The 22,719-nt window shown below is 46.9% G+C and overlaps 1 protein-coding gene across 3 annotated transcripts; it reads right to left on the minus strand.

The window, feature by feature from the left end:
* Positions 1-129: 129 nt before the first annotated feature.
* AK2 (adenylate kinase 2) lies at positions 130-21,113 on the minus strand. 3 transcript variants are annotated; one of them, XM_005906228.3, is made up of 7 exons: positions 20,950-21,107; positions 11,813-11,938; positions 9,410-9,520; positions 9,186-9,280; positions 4,612-4,684; positions 3,260-3,455; positions 130-1,008 (listed from the first exon to the last, which is right to left on the minus strand). In XM_005906228.3, exons 1-7 carry the CDS (start codon positions 21,046-21,048, stop codon positions 1,004-1,006), a joined length of 705 nt encoding a protein of 234 aa, XP_005906290.1. In that variant the 5' UTR covers positions 21,049-21,107; the 3' UTR covers positions 130-1,003. The 3 variants fall into 3 exon arrangements, with proteins under 3 accessions (XP_005906290.1, XP_005906289.1, XP_070241110.1); XM_005906227.3 differs by lacking the exon at positions 130-1,008 and having other exon boundaries at positions 3,089-3,455; positions 20,950-21,109; XM_070385009.1 differs by lacking the exons at positions 130-1,008; positions 3,260-3,455; positions 9,186-9,280 and having other exon boundaries at positions 4,613-4,684; positions 20,950-21,113.
* Positions 21,114-22,719: the final 1,606 nt, after the last annotated feature.

The following is a 22,719-nucleotide window of genomic DNA, read 5'->3' on the forward strand; positions in this document are numbered from 1 at the left end:
GAACACACTCTTGGACCTTTCTGCCTTCTTATGACTTCTAATGACCCAGAAAAGGGCTTCTAAGTCAGATCCAGAATTCAGCATCATTTTACTAGCCCACAGCTCCTTAAAAAATGCCACAACAGGGGATACAAACTTTTAACACACTTTATTTAAGGGCCAAACAAGGCAGCATTTGGACAGTTAAGAAAGGCACCTCATTGAAAATAATACATCACAGTGTTGTAGACTGATCCCAGTCATAGGATTTGAGGATGGAAAGGACAGTCTTTGGATAATGTTGCTTAGGACACTTGCTCATTGATTAAAAAGAGTCCTTTCACACGATGTGGATGGAGGAAGGCAAGAGCGCAGGACTGTGGCGTATGCTGGGTGGCTGCCGAGGGCTCACCCGTGAGGGCAGGTGGGCTGGTAAATCAGTGGTGAGTATGGAAGGGAGGGACACCAGCCTGCCCCATGACTCCAGTAAGCCGGATTTGTTGAGACGCCGCCCCCAGGAACACATTCCATGTCTATTGCACGTGGGGAGATGACGTTCTGATTTCATGGTATGGGTAACCAGGATTAGTAATCAACTCCTGCCCTGTTCCAAGCTATGGGTCAGACAGGACAACAGTGTGATTTCCCGCATTCCTGGGCTGGCATGAGGTTCTGATCAAAGCTGAGGTCTCAGGGCACTGAGACCTGTCCAGTTGTCACCAGTCCAAAGTAAATGAAAGCATGATTCCTTAGAAATAATATTGCATCTCCTTGTTTCTATTTATACCCTCCAATCAAGTGTTTTAAAAAATTAATTTTCCCCTTTGCTTATGCTTTTAAGAGTTCTACTCCACGTAAATGAAACTGCTTCATGGCAACACAGCTCCTCTCCCCCGCTTGGGCCCTCACCGCTCCTCTGTCCCCATCCTTACCCTGACCGCCCCTCCCTCTGCCCAGCACCTAAGAGCAGGGATCATGCCGTGGGGTGATGAGTAGTGGTGCAGTCCCGCCTGGCCTTCTGTTACTAGGCTGAAATAAAGAGGAGACAAGAGAAAACAAAATGCATTTTTAAAAACCAAGTAACCATCAGAGAAGGTTGGCATGCACACCCCAGTAACCAAATGCATTAAACACCGGACATTTCTCTGCCAGGTGAAAGCTCTCATGCCTGCTGAGGTTAAGGCTCTGGAATTAAGCAAAGCAAAAATTGAATTCTACCCACCCCCAAGAGGACATATGCACCCCCGACGACCTTCCCTTTCCCATTGGCAGCCCAAATATCACATGTATATGTGTGCACGTGTGAATGCACACAGACAAATATTTGAGCACAGATCATGCACACGCTATCAGCAATCATTCAAGGACCTCAACTTTGAGGCCAAGTGCCTGCAACTGTCCCCAGTCAAAAGAGAGTCAACTCTAAGATTCATGAGGCCACCTCACCTAGAGAAGCAGCCCAGATCCCTGCAGACACAGCAGACAGTTTTGGTTTCACTCCCTTTCCTTGTCCATTCTCAGAAATCATGTGCTTCCCAGAAACATCCCATGCCAGGCTGGGTTTCCGTTAAGAATGGGTGGAGTTAGTCTCCAACCAGGGAAACAAGGCAGAGCAGAGCCAGCAGACACTCACTTGAAGCAGACAGAGAGGGACACAGGTGGCCACGTACCGCAGCCAGTTTCCAGGCGGACAGAGGACAAGCCCTCTGGTGGTCTCACAGACAGCAGGAGAGCTCAGGTCAGGTGGGGGCTGGGCACTTCCGAGGCCACTGCACTGAGTCAGCAGAGTACCCTGGGCAGGTGGCATTATTTACTGGACCTGTCACTGACTTTTTAATGGTTTTTCCAGAGCCTGCTGTTTTTGTGGTCCCTCATAGCAGTCTATTAATTCCTCCGTTTGCCACAGATCAAACCAGAGACCAAAAGGCACAGTGTGGATCTCAGGAGATGCCTAAGAGCCGGGAGCCGAGGTTAGGAAGAAAAGCTGGTTACGGCCATAGGTGATCTTATTTTGGGGGTGGTCCTTTCTTGGGGAGACTGTGGCCACCACCGTCATGACATAAGGGGTGAAGGACTAGATATGGAAGGGAGAGGGCTGAGTTCAAAAGGGATATATGTGACTTCATATCCTGTAGAGACTGGGCTTGAATAAATGCTAATCAACATGATCCCCAAATGATCCTCAAATCACCGTTTTGTTCACACTTGCAAACAGAGCAAACATTGAAAATAAAGACAAATCTATCCTGCTGTCTTTGGGGAAGTGGACTGGCTGCTCTCAGATGCCTAGCCTGGATGTTCAGAAGACAGTCTGAATTCAAGAGGACCTTTCACCTGGTTTAATTCTTTGGCATCAATTTAGTATTCAACACAGGTGCCGAATGATTCCTACTTTATAGAACCATGGGGCAGATCACAAAAATAATTCAACTTGGCCAGGCTCTTTCTATGGTGATACCCTCTCCCAGTAATTTCTGGAATCTATAAAGTAAGTGCCTTTTCATTCCTGTTTAGGGGGAAAAAATTAATGATCCCTTTCCACAATGACTCAATGACTTTTCATTATGGGTGAGAAAACAAGTGGAATTTCTGGCCAACAGGCTGCCATCAGGAACTGTAGCCCTGCCTGACTGCATGTGACCCAGGACTTCTAATTAGCTGCTGGAGATGGAAAAATACCCAGGAACTTGTCTGCCTGGCGGATACTTGAGTTAGTTTATTTTGGTTGAAAATAAAGTGAAGTGAAGTGAAGTCGCTCAGTTGTGTCTGACTCTTTGCAACCCCACGGATTGTAGCCTACCAGGCTCCTCTGTCCATGGGATTTTCCAGGCAACAGTCCTAGAGTGGATTGCCATTTCCTTCTCCAGGGGATCTTCCCAACCCAGGGATCGAACCCGGGTCTCCTGCATTGTAGACAGATGCTTTACCGTCTGAGCCACCAGGGAAGTCGAAAATAAAGAGTACGGCTAAAGAAGTAAACAGTCTCGCCTACAATTTAAGAAGTATAAGAGTGTACACATACTTATACTGACACACGTGTGTGCACGTGCACGCACATACACACCACACACACACACAGATGAGATGAGACTTGCGCACACACCAAAGGTACATGAAGCAAGTGCTTTTTTAATCAATACATCAAATGATATTCTTGCTGGCCTGAGGAAGCTTCCCTCTGCCTACTCTGCCATTCCCACCCACTCGTTCAACAGGGAAAGGAAGAAGAAAGAAGTTCCTTTTTGGACCCAACATTAAATAAACATAACCAAGTCTTTACATGTGGCTTTGGAGAATGCTGCTAGGATGCTTGCAAACACGACGTCAGGGGTCTGGGACGCATCGATGGCGGAGTGGATCCCCCGTTTACTGTAGTACTCCACCAGCGGGGTGGTTTGAGTGTGGTAGGCTTCCAGGCGGATTTTCAAGGCCTTCTTATTATCATCTGATCGGCGGATCAACGGTTCCCCAGTGATCTGAGAACAAGAAGAGGGCAATGAAAGGCTGGGACTCAGCAAGGTCTCCTAATCCAAGGCCAGATGCAGATCTGAGATGCTGTCTGATCCCAAAGTCCATCACAGGGAGAGACAGACAATCTAGACCTCCTTCAATAGAGAACTATGAAGACCTTCACTATTCCCAGCAAGCTGGTCCCAGGAGCAGACCACCTGGTCCAGAGAAATCGGGGAGCCTGAAATAGCAACTGCGAGAACAGGGCTGAGGGAGGCGATGGGCAATGTCTTTATCTCATAGCTGGTGCTCAGGCTGTTCAGCTTCCACGACAAACACTTGCAGGGTGAGAAACAAGAAACAGAGGCCCCTGAGACCAGGAGAATACATCAAAATCAGAGCTGCAGTAGAAATTACGATCTTAACTGCTTCAGTTTTTTACCAGGCCATCAACGTTCTAAACGTGGCAAGTGGGGGGGGGGGTGCTGAGTGATAACATTGCAGATCTGAAATGCGACAGAGCTGACAGATGGCTTTGCAACCTGTGTGACCTGATGAACTTGTCTCATTTGATAAGGTTAAGTCCAGGAAATTCATTCTGTTGTGGCCTGCATGTTCTAAAACAGACTAAATGAACTATTTATGCAAATATTTCAGTGACTATGTATGAGACCCTCCTTTTACATCTGCAAACAACTGAAGACTGTCATAGGAACTTGGCAGTGTTAACCTGGCCAAGCCCTTCTGGAATCTGCAGGGCACAGTAGAGTCATTAGAGAGAGGATATTCTTCTGAAGTGGGGCTGGTCAACAAACCTCTCTTCAGTCCTGTCCTCCCAACCCTGGCTTTAATTCAGGCCTCCAAGCAGCCTTCTCCTCCTGATTAGGTCACCACTGAGGTTCCCATGATGCCAGGAAGGGGCTGCTCTGGACAAAACAGGTACAAACTGGGCACCATCAAGTAGCTGGCACTGGTGGCTACCTCAAGGTCAAACAGTAAGTCACCTGGAGGGACACTCTAAAGACGAGCCACAGTCCATGTGATTTACGTGACAGTGATACTTCGCATAGTTTAATGATGGTGGGAGGAACAGAGGGAAGATGAGAAGAACAAAAGGAAGAAAAAGTGAAGAAAGAAAGAGTAAAGAAAGAAAAGGACGTTTCCCGTCCTCAATTTACATACATCATCTTTCATGGGTTCCTTTGGGGGATTGAACTCCTCGTGGTAGGAGCGGCCACTCTGGGGGTGAATCAGTCTGCAAGACAGCAAATGAACGTCAATCAGGCCGCTGGAACTCCAGGGGTCTCCAAGACCACAGGCACAGAGAAGCTGGATGCAACGACTTTAATCCAGCAGAGAAACCAGTTACAGGCATCCCTTGCTTAGGAAAGTAACTGGGCATATACCAGAGCGAGTATCTTTTCTCTTTTGACCCAACATTAAAATAAGTGTCTGTCTGGCTGGAGGCTGGCATGACAGCCTGTGGGCTGTGTGTCCCATAGGTCTCACACAGCCACCCATGTATTCACCTGTTCGTTCAACAAGTGCTGACTAACTGCCTAGTCCAGTTCAGGTCTTGAGCTGAATCCAGGGGCTACAGAGAAGTGAGTCAAGATCCCTGGTCACAAAGAGTGCTTAATGTAGAGAGGGAGACAAATGTGGAAATAAGTAACTACAGTAGATGTGGTAATCCTTTAACAGAGACTTGGACAACGTGCCATGGGGGACAGAGGACAGAGAGACTACCCTTATTTTCTAACCTACTTTGGGTAAAAAACAAGAAAGGCGCTATAGGAAAAAACACGTGCTATGGACGCAGATGTCACCAGACAACGTCGCATACCTCTGACCACAGAGACACAGACAGCCCAGCCATCAGAGGGCAATGCTCAAGGTGTCAAGAAAACTGACACATTAAGTCACAGAACAAAGAGCTCAAGAAGCAGCTTCTATCTGGCACGGGATATGTAGCTGGCAGCTGCATCTCTGCCATGTCCCCTTAAGCAATAAGCCCACGCCCCTGACTGGCAGTGGCCACACCACAGGAGCCCCGAAACCTAAGAAGGGAAGGAGGCAGGCCAAATGCTGCTCCGCAGCTGGGGCCCTCTCAAATTCCCGTGGTCTCCCAATTCTATGCCAACCAAGATCTGCTTATTTAACCGATGGCTGCTCTCTTCATGAAGTCTGTTAGACCAGAGCTTCCCAACATTTTCTACCTCTTGGCAGGCACAGAAAGTACTCAGCGTGCTTGGTCTGGTGGCAGAGGGGGTCAGTATTTCAGCACATCAGTTGGGAAAGTCTGAGTCAGACTTCTGAAGCCACACAAATTTGCAAAATGTGGCACTGTGTTTCCATGACAGCATAATTTTGGGGGGCCAAGGGGTCCATTTATAGAATAAGGTGGTCAGGGGACAAGTGACTGCAATCACACAGCCCAAGGTTGAGCCTTTCTTTGAGTTGCTGGAGGGGTTCCTCTGGTGCATTCACTGGAAATGATGCCCACTGGGAGACCCAGAGAGAGGAAGAGCAGGAGCTGGGGCTCGACTACAGCTTTCTCTTTGGGAAGGGCTGGGGGCATGAGATGGGGACCATGTTTTTTTTTTTTTTTGGCTGAACCTCGAAGGATGTGGGATCTTAGTTCCTCAACCGGGATCTGAACCCATGCCCCCAAGCATGAAGTCTTAACCACTGGACCACCAGGGAAGTCCCTGGACCATGTTTCATCACCTTCTGAATAGCACAGGGCATATAGCAGCCAGGCAGCAACAAACACAACTCTCTCCTCTCCATGTCTCTACATCAGCTCTCGCTCACTCTCAGATTCCCTCAGCCCTCCAGTTACATATAAATACACTGCTCCTTCTCCACCCTCAAATATCATTTTAAGAAGAATGCAAGACTCATTTTTTAGAAGGGAAAAGAAATCAATCTCCAAGTTCTTAAAATGGGACTGGTCTCAAGGACCAAAGTACCAAAACAGCTCTTAGACCCACTGAGCCTGGCCTGGAGGTGAAGATGTCGGGGGACCAGGCTGGGATGCTACAGCCACTGCTGCCTTGGCTGAGATACTTCAGACACCTGCGTTCTCATCCACAGAATGGCAATGGCACAAGACATAAGAAACCAATGAAACCAGAGAGCCAACACTGAACAGGTTAAACAAAACCCACCAGCCATACTTATGGCAAGGAATAAAATAATCACCCATAAAATTATTAGAAGTGAGGCCTGAGCCAATTCAATCTTATCGTGTCAAATAAGATCCATATTAAACTGGCTAGTTCCTGACTCTTTTTCTGGCAACCATCAGCACAGTGGACGATGAGGCAGAAAGCAGGCTTTTGGTGCCTGTTCTGCCACTGACATACGTACAAATGGACTTGGAAAAGCACTTTCACACAGTCTGACCTGTTCTGTTTCCTCCTCTGTGAGGAGAGCACTCACTTCCAAACCGAGAGACTGAGCCTTCCCTCTTTCGCCCTCTACAATTGTGTAGTTTGTTTTCAGAATCTCTCGGTTCCCCACCAGCCAACTTCAGCCTCGTCACTCCACAGGTGGATCACACGAGGCTCCTTGGTGGGGTCCTTGTCTGTTTCTTCTTTCCCTCAACTGAGCCTGTATCCCAGGACCAAGCCAATATTATTACAATGCTGTATCGGCCACAGCACCTAGTGGCTTAAGAACATCCCATGACTCCTGACTCAGGCAGGTCTACCCTCTCTGCTCCTTGGCAGACCTTGCAGCTTCCCAACCTCTCTCATTCTACCATCCAGCCTCCCAGGCCATTTCTCCAGCTCTGGACATTCTTGCCTCTACTTCCTTCTGGGAAAACCTCAATAAAATCCTCTCTACCCAAGAAGGTCAAGTCTCACTTTATGCCTCTCTCCTAGCCAACCTTCCCTCTCTGCCCACAGGCTCTCTTACTGGACTCCTATTGCACTAAACAGCCCATGTTTCATGTAGGGTTTGTGGACACTCTGAGGTCAGAGATGGGCACTGGTATATCCTCTCTTGGTCCCTTGCTCCCAGAGCTGTGCTGTGCACAAAGCAGGCACTTAGGAAGCTGGGCCAATCAGATCAAAGGTCCCTTGTGTCATCTAGTTCTGTTAACATTTACTTTGCAATGTCTGGGACCCCAGCCCTGGTGATGTCCCTTCCTAACAACCCTACTGCTTCTTGGACTGTATCAACTTTGCCTACTCTGTGCCAGTGCAAAGAAACAAAAAATCTGCACTGAAGGAGCCTATGCAATAGCTGGAAATATGAAACCTGGACATTTGAAAAGGAAATTAATACAAGGTGCATTCCCCTGTATCCAACACCACCTTCCAGAACACATCTAACACTTATTCTGCTGCCTGAGGCTCTCCTTAAAGACACGAACTGCAGACACACGGGGGAAAATGCTCAACCTCATTAGGAAATCAAAGTAGTACATTTATAATAAAAAAAATCATGTCGCCCTTAATTACTAACTTACATGTACTACAATGGTCAGAGCATCAGTTTGCCAGTAGACAACTAGTAGAAACACAAATATACAACAACTAGGGAATAATGAAGTAAATGATGGTTCATCTACTGTGAAACAACATGCAGCAATGAAGAATAATGGTCACAGGAGGCTGGTTCAAGATGGAAAGCTGACCACCTTCCTGAGATTCCATTAAAATGACTAAAGGGGGACTTCCCTGGCGGTCCAGTGGTTAAGACTTTGCCTTCCAAAGAGGGGGCTTGGTTTCCATCCCTGGCAGGGGAGCTAAGATTCCACATGCCTTGTGGCCAAAAACCAAAATATAAAACAGAAACAATATTGTAACAAATTCAATAAAAGACTTTAAAAATGGTCCACATTAAAAAAAAAAAAAAAAAAAAAACCAGGTTTAAAAATAAAGTGTACTATTGGTACAGTAATAGACAAATGAATTTTTAAAAAAATAAATAAAATGACTAAGGGATAAAAATAAGATATGGTCTATAATAAAGATAAGAATGGGAGGGTCTATTAGTAGTTGGAAGCTTCCCGCGTATCTCTGGAAGGCAGCACAAAGCAGATGTAGAGTGTCGGTGAAAGGGTTAAGTAAACTGTAGCCTGGAGCAACGGCACTCTTTAAGAGCCACTCACACTCTTTAAGAGCCACTCGTCAGAAGCTGAAGCATTTCTGTGTTCAATGTTAACCCCTATAGAGAAGTCAGCACTTTAAAACAAAACACACAAATAAATTAGTGTTTTTTGCTAAGCTGGCTGTACAGTGAACAAAATTTCTTCAATTTTCTAAACTCTGTGAAGATGGTCCTACTATTTTTATAAGAAATAAAAAGCCTACAGCAAGGTATGGCAACTCCAACTGAAATCAAACTTAAAAAGCACTGAAATGGAGATACACATGTAAGGAATTTAGTATTTCTTAAGCACCCATGTCAGCAAGGTTCTGAACTATGCACAACAAGCTATCTATCATGCACAACCGTTCCTTGAAGCAGGTACTATTACCCCCATGCAACATAAGGATACAGCCTTAGAGAGGTTAAGAAACTTGCCTAGGGTCAGAGTTAAAAGGTGACAGGACTGAGCTGCTGCTGGACTTTGGATCCCTTGCTCTTCTTTCCACATCCCCATCCCATGTCACCAAATAAGATCAATCCCCCTGGAAACGGCACTAAGCTTCATGGCTGGGATTAGGCCAGAGCAGTTCCTGTGGTCTGCCAAAGCTCTGATGAAGCATGAAAAGAAGGGACCTTCAGGAGACAAATACCTTCCTGTGATTCTCCGGATGAGCAGAGAGTCTGGGATGCTGAATTCAATCACAGAATCAAGCTTCTCTTTCCTCTTCTCCATGAGGTCATCAAGCTGTAAAAAGAGCATGTGGCCCATCTAAGCTACCAGAGCTTGATAAGACCCATTTCCCTCAAAGGAATAAAGAGATAAAGGACCAGGATTTGCTTTCCTGGCTTGGTGTTACAAAACCAAGTCACTCACCATTTCTGCCTGCCTCACGGTCCGAGGGAAGCCATCCAGAAGAAAACCATTTTTGCATGGAGGGGTCTCCAAATTCTTTTCAATGAGCTCCAAGACCATTTCATCACTCACCTGGAAGTCAAGAACAAAACAGTTGTTGGGGTTATATCCATTAACTAGGTGGCAATAGCCCAACTCCAGGGTTATTTAAGTCTGTGTCTGTATAGCCTGATTACTAAACAGGTTCTTGACCCCAAAGAAGCAAAAATCAGAGCAACTATGGAGTGGCTCCCTTTGGAAGATTCAGTTTCATGATTATTTCTGTGCTTGCCACACACACATTCTCTTCCCTTGAGACTCTCCTGTGTCCCAGTAATCAGGGAGAGGAAAGAGGATTCCAGGATTCCATCTAGAGACCTCCAAGTCTTAGGTCCCGAAGGCCTCTCTGGCTATTAGTCAGAGTCCTAACCATCAAATAACAGCTTCTCGGCAATTAGCTGTCCTCCAGACACAAGAAAGTGAGGGTACACGGCTGAGAGACCACCTGAGGGAGGCTCCAGGAGAGAATGAGCGTTGACCAAAATGTCAAAAGGCACCAACTTAACCTGTTTCACAATTTTGATTAGGCTAACAGTAAAGGGACCCAGGCCACCTTGGACAGGAAGCAACAGAGAAGTTTACTGACCTGACAAGACTGGGTCAGAACCAAGGAGCCAGCCCAACGGCCTCTGAGCCTCTCTGAAAACTCTAGTGAGGACCCTCTTTGGCTTTCAAAAACTGGTTATCCTGGGTTATCACTGGAAGAAAAGCTCCCTGCCAGTGTTAAAGTGAAGGCTGCCCATTTTGGTAGCTAACGCTCTTATCTCCTGGGACCAGCTGTGAACTTGGGGACAAAGTATAAGCTCTACGACTAAGTGAAGGCTGGAGATAAGTAATCTCATTGCCACATCCCATTTTGTTCTCAGTACAGGATCTTCTATCAAGGTCCAAAGTCCAAAATACCCAGCTCTCAGGAGTGACTGACGGCCTCACTCACATGAAGGGCAGGCCAGAAGTAAAGGGGCAGTGGGCGCGTCAGCAGAGCTAGCCCAGATCCACAATCTCAAAGCCTGACAGGAGGTTAACTCAGCCCAGCACCTGCCCTAACCAACATACTAAGATATGAAGACCAGAGGCCCAAGCACAAAACGATTCTTCCCAAAACCAAGTCCCAGAAAAACTCAGTTACAATTAAGCTCTGGCACCTGGGTGGTGCTGGTGGTAAAGAATCCGCCTGCCAATGCAGGAGACATAAGAGATGGGGGTTCGATCCCGGGGATGCGAAGATTCCCTGGAGGAGGGGATGGCAATTGACTCCAGTATTCTTGCCTGGAGAACTCCATGGACAGAGGAGTCTGGCAGGCTACAGTCCATATGGTTGCACAGAGTCAGATACTGCTGAAGCAACTTAGCACACACACTAACCAAAACGATCTAGTGGATAACAAATTGTACTTCTCCTATCAGATCAACTGGACTAAAAACAAGAGAAAATGCTATTATATTCTCCAAATAAGAAGGATACTTTTGTTAACTGCCAAGCAACCCCTCTGTTAAGAGACACAGAAGAGAGTCACAAAAGTAAGTAAAAGCACCCTGTGCCTTCTTGAGTCCTCTCTTGAAGGACCCTTGAGTTCTGGTCTAAGGATGTCAATTTTGTTTCTGGCTCTAAAAACTAGGGTTGTATTACAAAATACGCCAGCACAAAGGAACTTCAAGAATACTGTGAATAAAATCAGTGCCATAAATTCAGAATGAACCAAGCAGACTTGCTAATGTAAAAGTTCATATAATCTTCCAGTTTGTTAAAACACCCCACAGCACAGGGCTGTCTGACAGAACTTTCTACAATGATTAAAATGTTCTATCTCGGGGCTTCCCTGGTGGCTCAGTGATCTGCCTGAACGAATCTGCCTGACAATGTAGAAGACAGGTTCGATCCCTGATCTGGGAGGATCCCACATGCTGCAGGTCAACTAAGCCCATGTGCCACAACTACTGAGCCTGTGTTCTAGAGCCCAGGAGCCACAACTACTGAGCCCACATGCCGCAAGTACTGTGGAGCTCATGCTCAACCACAAGAGAAGCCACCACAACAAGGAGCCTGCACACCGCAACGAGAGTAGCTCCCACTCGCCACAACTAGAGGAAAGCCTGTGCAGCAATGACGATGCAGCACACCCGAAAATACAGAAATACAATTATAAATATTAAAAAGTTCTATATCTGTGTTGGATAGCAAAACCCTGAAATGTGGCAAGTGAAGCTGAGAAAGTTAATTTTAAATTAAAATGAATTTCAATAGCTGCACGTGGCTGGTGGTCACCCTGGCGGGGCAGACCTGGACTGAGGAAGATCAACATTCATTGGTCCCACTGAACCTACCAGCTTCCCGGCATCCATAGTCGCCTTCAGCTTCTTTCCCAGCTCTGAGCCGGAAGCCACCATGGCCCTCAGCATGTCTCCAGTAGCCAAATGGCAGACACAGAAGTTTTTAGCCAATTTGGGTGCCTGTGGAGGGCAGGACAAAACACGGGATACGGTTAACAGTGCAGGCCTTGGAGTTTGACTGCTGGGGTGTGAAGCTGACTCTGCCACTTTCTGGGTGTGTGCAGAAATGCCAATTTCCTTACCTGTAACAGGGATAAAACTACCTTATGTTATATTCTAACCCATGATTATAGGGTTGCAGGAAGAATTACATGAGATAATACATGGAAGCACTTGCAACAGTGCACCTAGCACAGGAAATTGTCATAAATAGCAGCTATTATCGCTGCTTTCACTAGACACACTAGTGACACTTAAGCCTCAGCTTCCCCATTATGAATGGGAATAGAAACAGACAGTTGCTCTGAAGTTTAAATGAGTTCACATATATAAAGCACTTGGCACAATGCCTGGCATGTAACATGCTGAATGAATATTTGCCAAAGGAATGGATGTGTGGATGTCAAGTACTGTGGTCACTAGTGTGGGAGGCGGCTGGGGCCAGATGCAGAAGTCTCCCCCGGGCAGACTTGGCCTTCCCCTTCCCTGTCACCAGGTAGCTGCATTACCTGCGCCAAATCACTTAACCTCTCAAGAGGCACAGTTTTCTAATCTGTTTAAAATGAAAGTACAAAAAAAATAATAATAAAAAATAAAATAAAATGAAAGTACAAAGGCTCCATCTCAAAAGGTAGCAGTGAGCATCAGATGAGCTATGTATGAAGACCACCTGACAAGCAGTGGGGCTTCCCAAGTGGTGCTGTGGTAAAGGAGTGCAGGAGACGTAAGAGATGTGAGTTTGATCCCTGGGTCGGGAAGATCCCCTGAAGAGGAAACGGCAACCCACTCCAGTATTTTTGCCTGGAGAGAATCCCATGGGCAGAGGACCCTGGCAGACTACATTCCATAGGATTGTGGAGTCAGACACGACTGAAGCGACTTAGAACAGCACAGCACCTGGCAAAGTAAGCTCTTGGTAGTTCTAGTAGGCAGGACAGCCTTTTGGTTAACAGCATGGGCTGCAGAGTCAAACTGCCTGGGTTTCAGACACCAGGTCCACCAAGCCTGGATATGTGACTTGAGAAAAACTGTATCACTTCTGTAAATTTTAAATTCCTCTAGGTAAAATGGAGATGGTACTATCATCTCCTGTATCACTGGATTGATGAGAGATTATGAAGGATCACTGTAAGCGTTGAGGAAGCATCAACTGTTACTGTGACCCTTGCCTTAATTCCATGTTCACTCATACGCCTCTTCCTAGAACCTCGCTGGGAGCCAGCGAAACAGATGAATAGGAGACACAGACTCTGTCCTGTATGAGCTCACAGTTCAGTAGACTACACAACTGAATGAATACCAAAGAGGAAGAGACCCTGGACAGTTCTACGTTGGTTTCGCAGAGGCAAAAAAGAATGTAGAATTCAAAAGGAATAGAATCAGTTCAAAAGCCTAACACTTACCTTTCTGGTTCAACTGTTATAGAAAATAAGTAGGGTGGGGACCTTGTTCAAACTAGTTGGTTGGGAGTTTTCTCAGATGCACATGATAAAAGCCAAATAGGGTTCAGTGCAACAAGTGCTGATTTGTGAGTCACGGACTGATTCAGCTCAAGCAAAGAACTGATTTCCGAGCAAAACAGAATCCAGGTGAGGTGTTAAAAACAGCACTTTAGAAAAGCAATGAAAGTCAGGCCCCTCTGGCAATGGAAAGTCTCTGGTCCTTTGGGTTGGCACAGTGGCCACAAAACCAGAAGGCTGTGCTTTTCTGGCGATCTTTCTTCTTGGTTGTTGAAATTAACTTGGGTGGAAAATTTGGAGGTCACGCCTCTTCCAAGGGAGAGACTAACCAAAACACCAGCGAAGCGCTGTCAGCATAGAACCTAACCATCCTATTTTTATCACCCCAAACCACAGGACACTTTTGTGCTGTTCCAGGCGACTGGACTCTGCAGCTCTGTGGAACAACACTCTCAGAGGGAAAGGGTGGCACGGAGGAAGACTAACTCCTTCATTTTTTGCTGGCTGCACAGGAATCATTGTGGTGGGCTGCAAAGAGCATGAACCGAGGAGTCAGACAGATCTGCATATGAACCTGGCGGCCCCCAAAAGCTGGATGACCTTTGGCTAGTTACTTAACGTCTCAGAATCTGTTTCCTCACCAGTTAAATGGGGGATGATGTCTACTTCACAGGGCTGTTGTGAGGATAAAATGAAATAAAGTACCCAAAACATCAGACACACTCTGTGCGTGTGTGTGCACTCACTCAGTTGTGTCTGACTCTATGCGACCCCCAGGCGGATTCTTTATCAGTGCGCCACCTGGGAAGCCCCAGACACTGTAGGCATTCAGTAATTAGAAGGCCTCCTTCATGGTCTTCATTTCTTACACTATTCTTTAATTGCAAACTATAGAAGAACCCTAATGAAATGGTTGTATTATATTCCCCTGACTTCACGCTTATACTTTAAAGCAACGCTTTTTCTACTCCAAACCACCTAAGGGTGCTGCTAAAATACAGATTCTAATTTAGTAGGGTGGGGCCTGAGCATCCGATTTTAAACACGCCACAGGACTGGCTATGCTGCTGACCCCTGGGCCATATTCTGCTGTGGCTGAGGCCCTGAGCCACATGTCTCACTAGCCAAGGGCCACTTTTGAGCCCAAGAAATAGGCACCCCACCTGTGTGAGAAACCTGTGGTTGGGGAAGGTGTAGGTCAGAAGGCTCAAACTGTTAGGATGGGAGGCTGCACGGTGGGGCTGCTGCTGCTGCTAAGTCGCTTCAGTCGTGTCCGACTCTGTGAGACCCCATAGACGGCAGCCCACCAGGCTCCCCCGTCCCCACTCTCCAACTTCAGTGTGTTACCACAATCATCTAGGGCACATGCTAAAAATACAAAGTCTGGCCCCTCTTTAAAGTGTATGATTGAGCGACTTTCAGACCTGTTATGGGGACTTGATAAGATTATATATCCACAAAATAATTCAGCACAGTGCCCGACAACTAGGGAAATAAAGGGAAACTGATAGTCAAGATAGTCAAGATTTGATTTAATCAAGATCACTTGTCTTCTAGGGGGCTTCCCAGGTGGCTCAGTGGTAAAGAATCCACCTGCTAATGCAGGAGACGTAAGAGACACGGGTTTGATCCCTGCGTTGGGAAGATCCCATGGAGGAGGAAATGGCAACTCCTCCAGTACTCCTGCCTGGAAAATTCCATGGACAGAGGAGTCTGGTGGGCTACACTCCACAGTGTTGCAAAGAGTCGGCCTGAGTGACTGAGCACACACACTTGTTTTCTCGCCTCACAATCGGCATCCGTGCAGTCTTTCCCACTTTTACCTCCAGTGCCTCTGCACGTACAGTTGCAATCATCTAAAATACTGTTGGACGCGCTACCACCCCGCAAACCACACACACATTCAGAAGCCTCAACGTTCCCCTTCCTCAACTTCTGAGCATCTCTCCCCCACCAAAAACCTCCCCAACTGTCCTTTCTTCCTCTGAGAAGGAATCATCAGCTAACTCGGTGTTTGCAAGATGCCAAGCAATTTTCCCATGCACTGTTTTACAGTATGTATAATACGTAACTGGAGAAGGAAATGGCACCCCACTCCAGTATTCTTGCCTGGGAAATCCCATGGACAGAGGAGCCTGGCGGGCTACCGTCCATGGGGTTGCAAAGACTTAGACATGACTTAGCAACTAAACCACATTAATACACAACAAATACAGGAGGTAGTAACTAGTTTTATCTGTGTTTTACAAATGAAACTCAGAGGCTAAGTTGACCCAAATTGCAAAGTTAGTAACAGCAGATCTGGTAACTGGTCTCAAGACTGTCAAGCCCTAGCTCTTATCCATGACACTAAATAGGCTTCTTTACCCTGCAGCTCTAGCAAGGAACTTACCTAACAAAACATGCCACCACCACCCCCAAAGCCTTAGTGGCTGTCCTTGGGGAAGGTGTGTATGTGTGTGTGTGTGGAAGGGAGTGCAAGAAGCCTTCACAGTGCTGGCAATGTTCTGTTTCTTGATATGGGTACAAGCTACACAAGTGTGTTCACATGTGAAAATTCATCAAGCCGCCCTCTTAAGATGTCTGCACCTTTCTCTGTGTGTGTTATACTTAAAGTCATTTAAGAGCACAGAAACCTGGTTTGAATTTCAGCTGTACCTTTTAACTGACCATGTAACCTCAGGTTAGTGATTCTTTGAGACTATTTCTTCATCTATAAATTGGGTGTATCAGTGGGTAGGTAGGAGAAAGAATGGAACATTCTTCACTGGGAGGTTAGGAGGAAGAATAGAAGATTCTCAACAAATCATAAGTGAAAGTGGCTCAGTCATGTCCGACTCTTTGCGACCCCATGGACTATACAGTCCATGGAATTGTCCAGGCCAGAATACTGGAGTGGGTAGCCTTTCCCTTCTCCAGGGTATCTTCCCAACCCAGGGATTGAACCCAGGTCTCTCACATTACAAGCAGATTCTTTACCAGCTGAGCCACAAGGGAAGCCCAAGAATACTGGAGTGGGTCACCTATCCCTTCTCCAGCAGATCTTCCCGAAACCAGGAATTGAACTGGGGTCTCCTGCATTACAGGCGGATTCTTTACCAACTGAGCTATCAGGGAAGCCCTCAACAAATCACAGTCCTTGTTCTAACCCTGAACTATCTGAGCAGTTGTCAGTCACTCATCAGTACTTCCCCTGTGGTACTCTGCACTAGTAAGTACTGCCTGCATGTATGTTGGTTTCTGCTCCTACATTTAAGACTGCAAGCAACAGGATGCTAATGCTGTTCAAGAAATCAGTCACACGTTCAAATCCTATCTTCGCTACTTTACCTATGTCCTAGGGCAAGATACAGACTGGGCCTCAGTTTATCAGTAAAAAGGCAAAGATAACAACAGGACCTTCCTCCAAGGGCTGAAAGATTAAATCAGATGACATTAAATCTGGATTAAAAGGATTAAATCTCTGGCTGGGGGGTGGGTGGTGGAGATGGGGGGGAATACGGGGAGTCTGTCACAGAACCCAGGAAAGGGTGACTATTTTGCAATACTACACCCTCTTGAGGGCTACCCTGCAGCTCTAGCAAGGAACTTACCTAAGAAAACATGCACAGGGTAGGAGACAAATCTAACCCAGGGCAGCAGAAAGAGCAGGAGCTCCAGAGTCATTCAGATGCAAGAGCAGCCAGTTACTTGCCCTGTAACCTAGAGAACAAGCTATTTGGGCTTTAGTTTCTCTATCTGTAAAAGGGGGAATAGGAACGTGGGTCTCACTGAGTTTGCTTCTGCACTGGGTTAGTGCACAGACATTAACTGACCAAGCATGATCTGCAAGACGGCAGCTGACAGCCTACACGTGCTGGCCGTGAAGAGCCGGTGTCAGCTGGACACATGGAAGAAACTATGAGAGGGGTTAGCAGAGGAAAACAGGAAACACACTGTGGTTTTGGCCGCACCCTAAGAACATCCAACCCCAAAAGGGAGACAGGGAAATAAGGTTATTTAAACAAAACAACAAACCCACGAGGTCCAGATATTTTAGACATTATTATGGAGAAAGCAATGGCAACCCACTCCAGTACTCTTGCCTGGAAAATCCCATGGACGGAGGAGCCTGGGAGGCTGCAGTCCATGGGATCACGAAGAGTCAGACACGACTGAGCGACTTCACTTTCACTTTTCACTTTCATGCATTGGAGAAGGAAATGGCAACCCACTCCAGTGTTCTTGCCTGGAGGATCCCAGGGACTGCGGAGCCTGGTGGGCTGCTGTCTGTGGGGTCACACAGAGTCGGACACGACTGAAGTGACTTAGCAGCAGCAGCAGCAGCATGCTGATGCAAAAGCAGGCAGCTTAAAAATGTTTACCTATTTCAGTTAAAACTCACTTTTAAAAGGAAACAATTATTTCAGCCATGCCAACATTAAATACCTAAGATACTGAGTTTATACAGGTGTAAAAGGAAGCACCAGTGGGAAGAAAAAAATTACTGAGTAGGTACTAGGCACTAACCCAAGGTACAGGACAACCTGTAAATTGAAAGAGACTTGAGGGACTTCCCCAGTGGTCCAGCAGCTGACTCCAAGCTCCCTATGCAGGGGGCGCGGTGTTCAACCCTCAGTCAGGGAATGAGATCCCACATGCTGCAACTAAAGATCGAAGATGCTGCGCGTGGCCACTAAGATCCAGTGCAGTCAAATAAATACATAAACATTTAAAAAAAAAACTAATAAAAAAATGAGACTTGAAATGCAAATGAATAGAAACATAAACATTTACTCCCACTATTTATTTTTTATGGAATATTATGTTTATTTACAAAAAAGAATGTCTTTTAGATACACACTGAAATATTTACAAATGAAACAGTATCTGGGAGCTTCTTTAAAATCATTTGTGAAGGGAGACCAGATGGGGAAGGAATGGCCACCAGCTGATGGTAGCTGGGCCTGGACGTGTACCTGGGGGCTCATTACACCATCCTGTCATCTTTTGTGTATTCAAACTCTTCATAATTCAAAGCTGGGGTGTGTCTGCAGGCTACAAGCTGCTGCAGGCTGCCACTCTGCAACCTCTGATTTATGAACAGTTTTAATTCCTTAAAACTACAACTGCCAGTATCCCTATGGTTCCCAATACCTTAAGAAAGGTGTACAGAGGTTAAGCAACTTGTGTAAATTTTACCCTTTCAAGTCCCAGCTAAAGTCACATCTCCCTGACTTCCATAAGGCCTTCTCTGACCAACTCTCATCATATATACACCCTTGTAAGTCAGCTCACAAGTAGAATTTCCCTCAAAACTTCCTGAGTACATCACCCTTTACACTGAGCTACAACTGAGTTGGGGGTTGAGGGAATGTATTATCAATTAAGATGAGTGAGTCAACAATTAGTGAACACCTACTATGCGCCTGGTTGTCATCTAGGTGTGCTTTACACACACATAATTTTCCAGTATCCTTGTTAACTTTTGGTCTAGAGGGACAAGGACCTTCTCCGTCTTGTTTACTGTTCTATCTCCAATGTCTGGTGCTCAAGAAATGCTGACCGCATAAGCATTATCCCCATTTTTCAGCTGACAGCAGTGAGGCCTAGAAGTTACAAGTCTGTTAAACTGTCAAGCCCTTGCCTCAGCACTGAGATTGGCTGCCCATTTCACAACCACTGAAATTATTAACCTCAATATGAACCAAGGGAAAAAAAAATCAATGCATTTGAGTTACCTTGTTTATCTTGGTCACTCACAGCAGAAGTCCATAGAGTTTGGGATTAAATATACCTAGCCACAGGTTACCTAATAACTGAGGGTGGCAGAAACAGGAAAGAGGAACCTTCCGTATGAAAGGACAAGGGGATTAGGCTAACTGTGAGCCTCAAGGGCAAATCGGCTCTGCCTACAGAGAGAAAAGGGAAAGTGGTCTTTCTTGACTGAGTGCATGCGTGCTCAGTTATGTTCAACTCTTTGCAATTCCATGGACTGCAGCCCACCAGGTCCTCTGTCCATGGGGATGTTCAGGCAAGAATACTGCAGTGGGTTGCCATTCCCTTCTCCGCAGGATCATTCCCACCCAAGGATCACTGGCAGGCAGATTCTCTACCATTGAGCCATTTTGGAAGCTTTTCTTGACCTAGTAGCCAGAGCCAAAAAGCAAAGTCACAGGAATGAACTGAATCCTCCCAGACTCCCCTTCTCGGCATCATCCATATCTAGTAAACTCATCAAGTGCCAAGTAATGTGCTGGGTGTCACAAGAGTTCCAAGAAAGAGTAAGACAAATTGTCTGCCCAGACTTTGTAATCTTTGCAAGGACTAGGACTAGAAGAGGGGGCACAGAGCAGCATCCAGAACCTCATTTCCTTAGGAGCTCAGATTTTCAGGAATTCTCTCTTTAGACCCTAACAACCAGCAAAATCCTGAGGTCTGGGAGGGGCGGGGGCAATTCCAGGAGGATAATAACCCAATCTATGGGCTTCCAGGAGAAGGCAGTGGCACCCCACTCCAGTACTCTTGCTTGGAAAATCCCATGGACGGAGGAGCCTGGGAGGCTGCAGTCCATGGGGTCGCAAAGGGTCAGACACGACTGAGCGACTTCACTTTCACTTTTCACTTTCATGCATTGGAGAAGGAAATGGCAACCCACTCCAGTGTTCTTGCCTGGAGGATCCCAGGGACCGCGGAGCCTGGTGGGCTGCCGTCTGTGGGGTCACACAGAGTCGGACACGACTGAAGTGACTTAGCAGCAGCAGCATGGGCTTCCAAATTCTGAGATCATAAATCTCATCCCTGATCTATGGGCCCATTATGTCCCAGGTGCCAAGAGAGGCCTCACAGTCAGCAGAAGGTGACCTCACTCCAATCACGCAGAACCTTGAGGTTCCAGGCTCCTTGAGGTCAATTTTACTAACTTGGGAAAGTCATCTGACCTCTCCAGGCCTGTTTTCTTACCTGTACATTGAGGTACCCTCTCCTATCCACCTAACTTGGCTCAGACAGGTCATATCACTTCTCTGAGCAGTTCTCCTTAGCAGCAGCATACTACAGCTGGCGCTTTCCCCCACGTCCGGGAGATGCTCCTCCGCCTTCAGAGTCAATACCAGAAACGTGCCCCTACCGCGAGTGCCTGGAACGTAACCCTAGAACGTAATCCACTGTCAAATCGCACTGAATCTAGGGTCCCTGTCTCCAACTCGGGTTCCGATCTACATGCCTCAGTCCAGGGCTCACACTTACCCTTCAAATCTTCTCAGCTTCTAAACCCTAAAGGAATCTACTCAGTCCTTTGATCCCCTAACACAGCACCCCAGGCCTGGGGCACTCAAGAACTCTAACTCAGACTCCCTCGACCTCCAACTTGGACCCTCCCCAAAACACCTGCCAGAACCCCAAACGCCAGCCAGGGAACCCCCCGTCCAGGCCTCAGCCCGCGCGGCCTGAGTCTGGGGCGAACCGGACCTTCGGCCGCCCTGACCTTGAAGTTTCACGGGCTCCACCGACAAGCCCGGCTCAGCAGCTCACCTGGGTACCCTTGCCGGCTCCGGGCGGCCCTAAGAGCACGGCCCGGACGCCTTTAGGAGACTCCGGGACCGGTTCGGCCGCAGGCACGTTGGGAGCCATGGCCGCCAAAACCTCGCACTGCTCAACCCGCCCGCACACCTCTCAGATCCAGCGCTTCCAGGCCAGCGCGCCACGCACGCCACGCACGCCTCGCTCGCCGCTCACACTGGTCCGTTGCCATGTCTGTCAGTCCGCTCCGCCCGCCCCTGAGCGCGACGGAAACTTCAGCTTACCAACCACGCAGCCAGAGTGGGGAAAGCTGCTTTTGATTGGACAGAATCGGTGAGTGAGTAGGAAGGGGCGGGCCACTATGCACGAAGGGGCGGGGCTCGCGCCGGGTGTGCGGAGTGGGCGGGAAAACGTGAAGCAAGCCTAGAGGCCTGCCTCCGGGTTCTAGGTAGGCTTTTGACAGTTAATGGCACGGGCAACCCGAGTGAAGTCCTATAAAATTGCCCGTGGGAGTACAAATGAGTGCAATCAGTTTTAGAAGACAAATTGGCTAATATGTATCAAATATCCTTTGGTCTAGCAATTCTACTTCCAGGAAATCCAAGGACATAATCTAGGATATATGTAAAGACTTGTTTGGAGAAGGCAATGGCAACCCACTCCAGTACTCTTGCCTGGAAAATCCCATGGACGGAGGAGCCTGGTGGGCTGCAGTCCATGGGGTCGCTAGGAGTCGGACACGACTGAGCGACTTCACTTTCCCTTTTCACTTTAGTGCATTGGAGAAGGAAATGGCAACCCACTCCACTATTCTTGCCTGGAGAATCCCAGGGACAGAGGAGCCTAGTGGGCTGCCGTCTATGGGGTCGCACAGAGTCGGACACAACTGAAGCGACTTAGCAGCAGCAAAGACTTGTTTAACAAAAATATTAGTTGTAGCACTTAAAACGGTCCCCAAACCTAAAACACATAACAACAACAACAAAGGCAATATCCTAAATGTTTCAACAATAAGCTGAGTTAAATAAGTAGCAACAGGTTTGTATACTGAAAGCCGCTCTCCCCGTTGTATATTTAATCACATGGGAAAATGGATACAAAATTGCAGTTACAACAAAATCACAGTTTTGTTTGATAGTTACAAGTGATGATCTCTACCGAGTGTGATTACCAGAGCTTCTTCCCTTTTCTGTGCATTTTTATATTTTCAAAAAATTCTGTAATGAATTCTGTAATAAGCAGGAAAAGGGAGTTTTTCCTCAAAAGAAATGTCCTTTTCTTGGACAGTTTAAATCCTAAGGTCCTCTCAAGATCAGCCCCAAGGGCCCCTTTGGACCTTTAGACCAGAGTGTGATTATGAAACAGTTTTTTTTCTCCACAGATTATGGCAACTCACTTCCTTTTTTTTTTCTTTTTTTCCCCCTAGCTGTGCCAAGTGGCATGCAGGATCTTAGTTCCTCAACTTGTAATAGAACCCATGGCCCCTGCAGTGAAAGGACAGAGTTTTAACCACTGGACTGCCAGGAAAGTCCCACAGCGCATTTTCTACATCCTGGAAATGAATTTGCTAACTTTTCCGCTTGGTTTCTTCTATTTTACCTCACAAAAGAAGTTGACATTCATTCCTCATGCCCATACTCGTCTTCTACAAGGTTCCTGACCTTAGAGAATGCAGTGACGGTTATGCCATTTTATTTAAAAAAATGATTTATTTGGCCACACAGGTATTAGTTGAGGCGTTTCAGCATGTGGGATCTTTTGTTTCAGCGCGCAAACTCTTGG

The sequence above is a fragment of the Bos mutus genome, chromosome 2 (genome assembly GCF_027580195.1).
Source record: "Bos mutus isolate GX-2022 chromosome 2, NWIPB_WYAK_1.1, whole genome shotgun sequence".
Lineage (NCBI taxonomy): Eukaryota > Metazoa > Chordata > Mammalia > Artiodactyla > Bovidae > Bos > Bos mutus.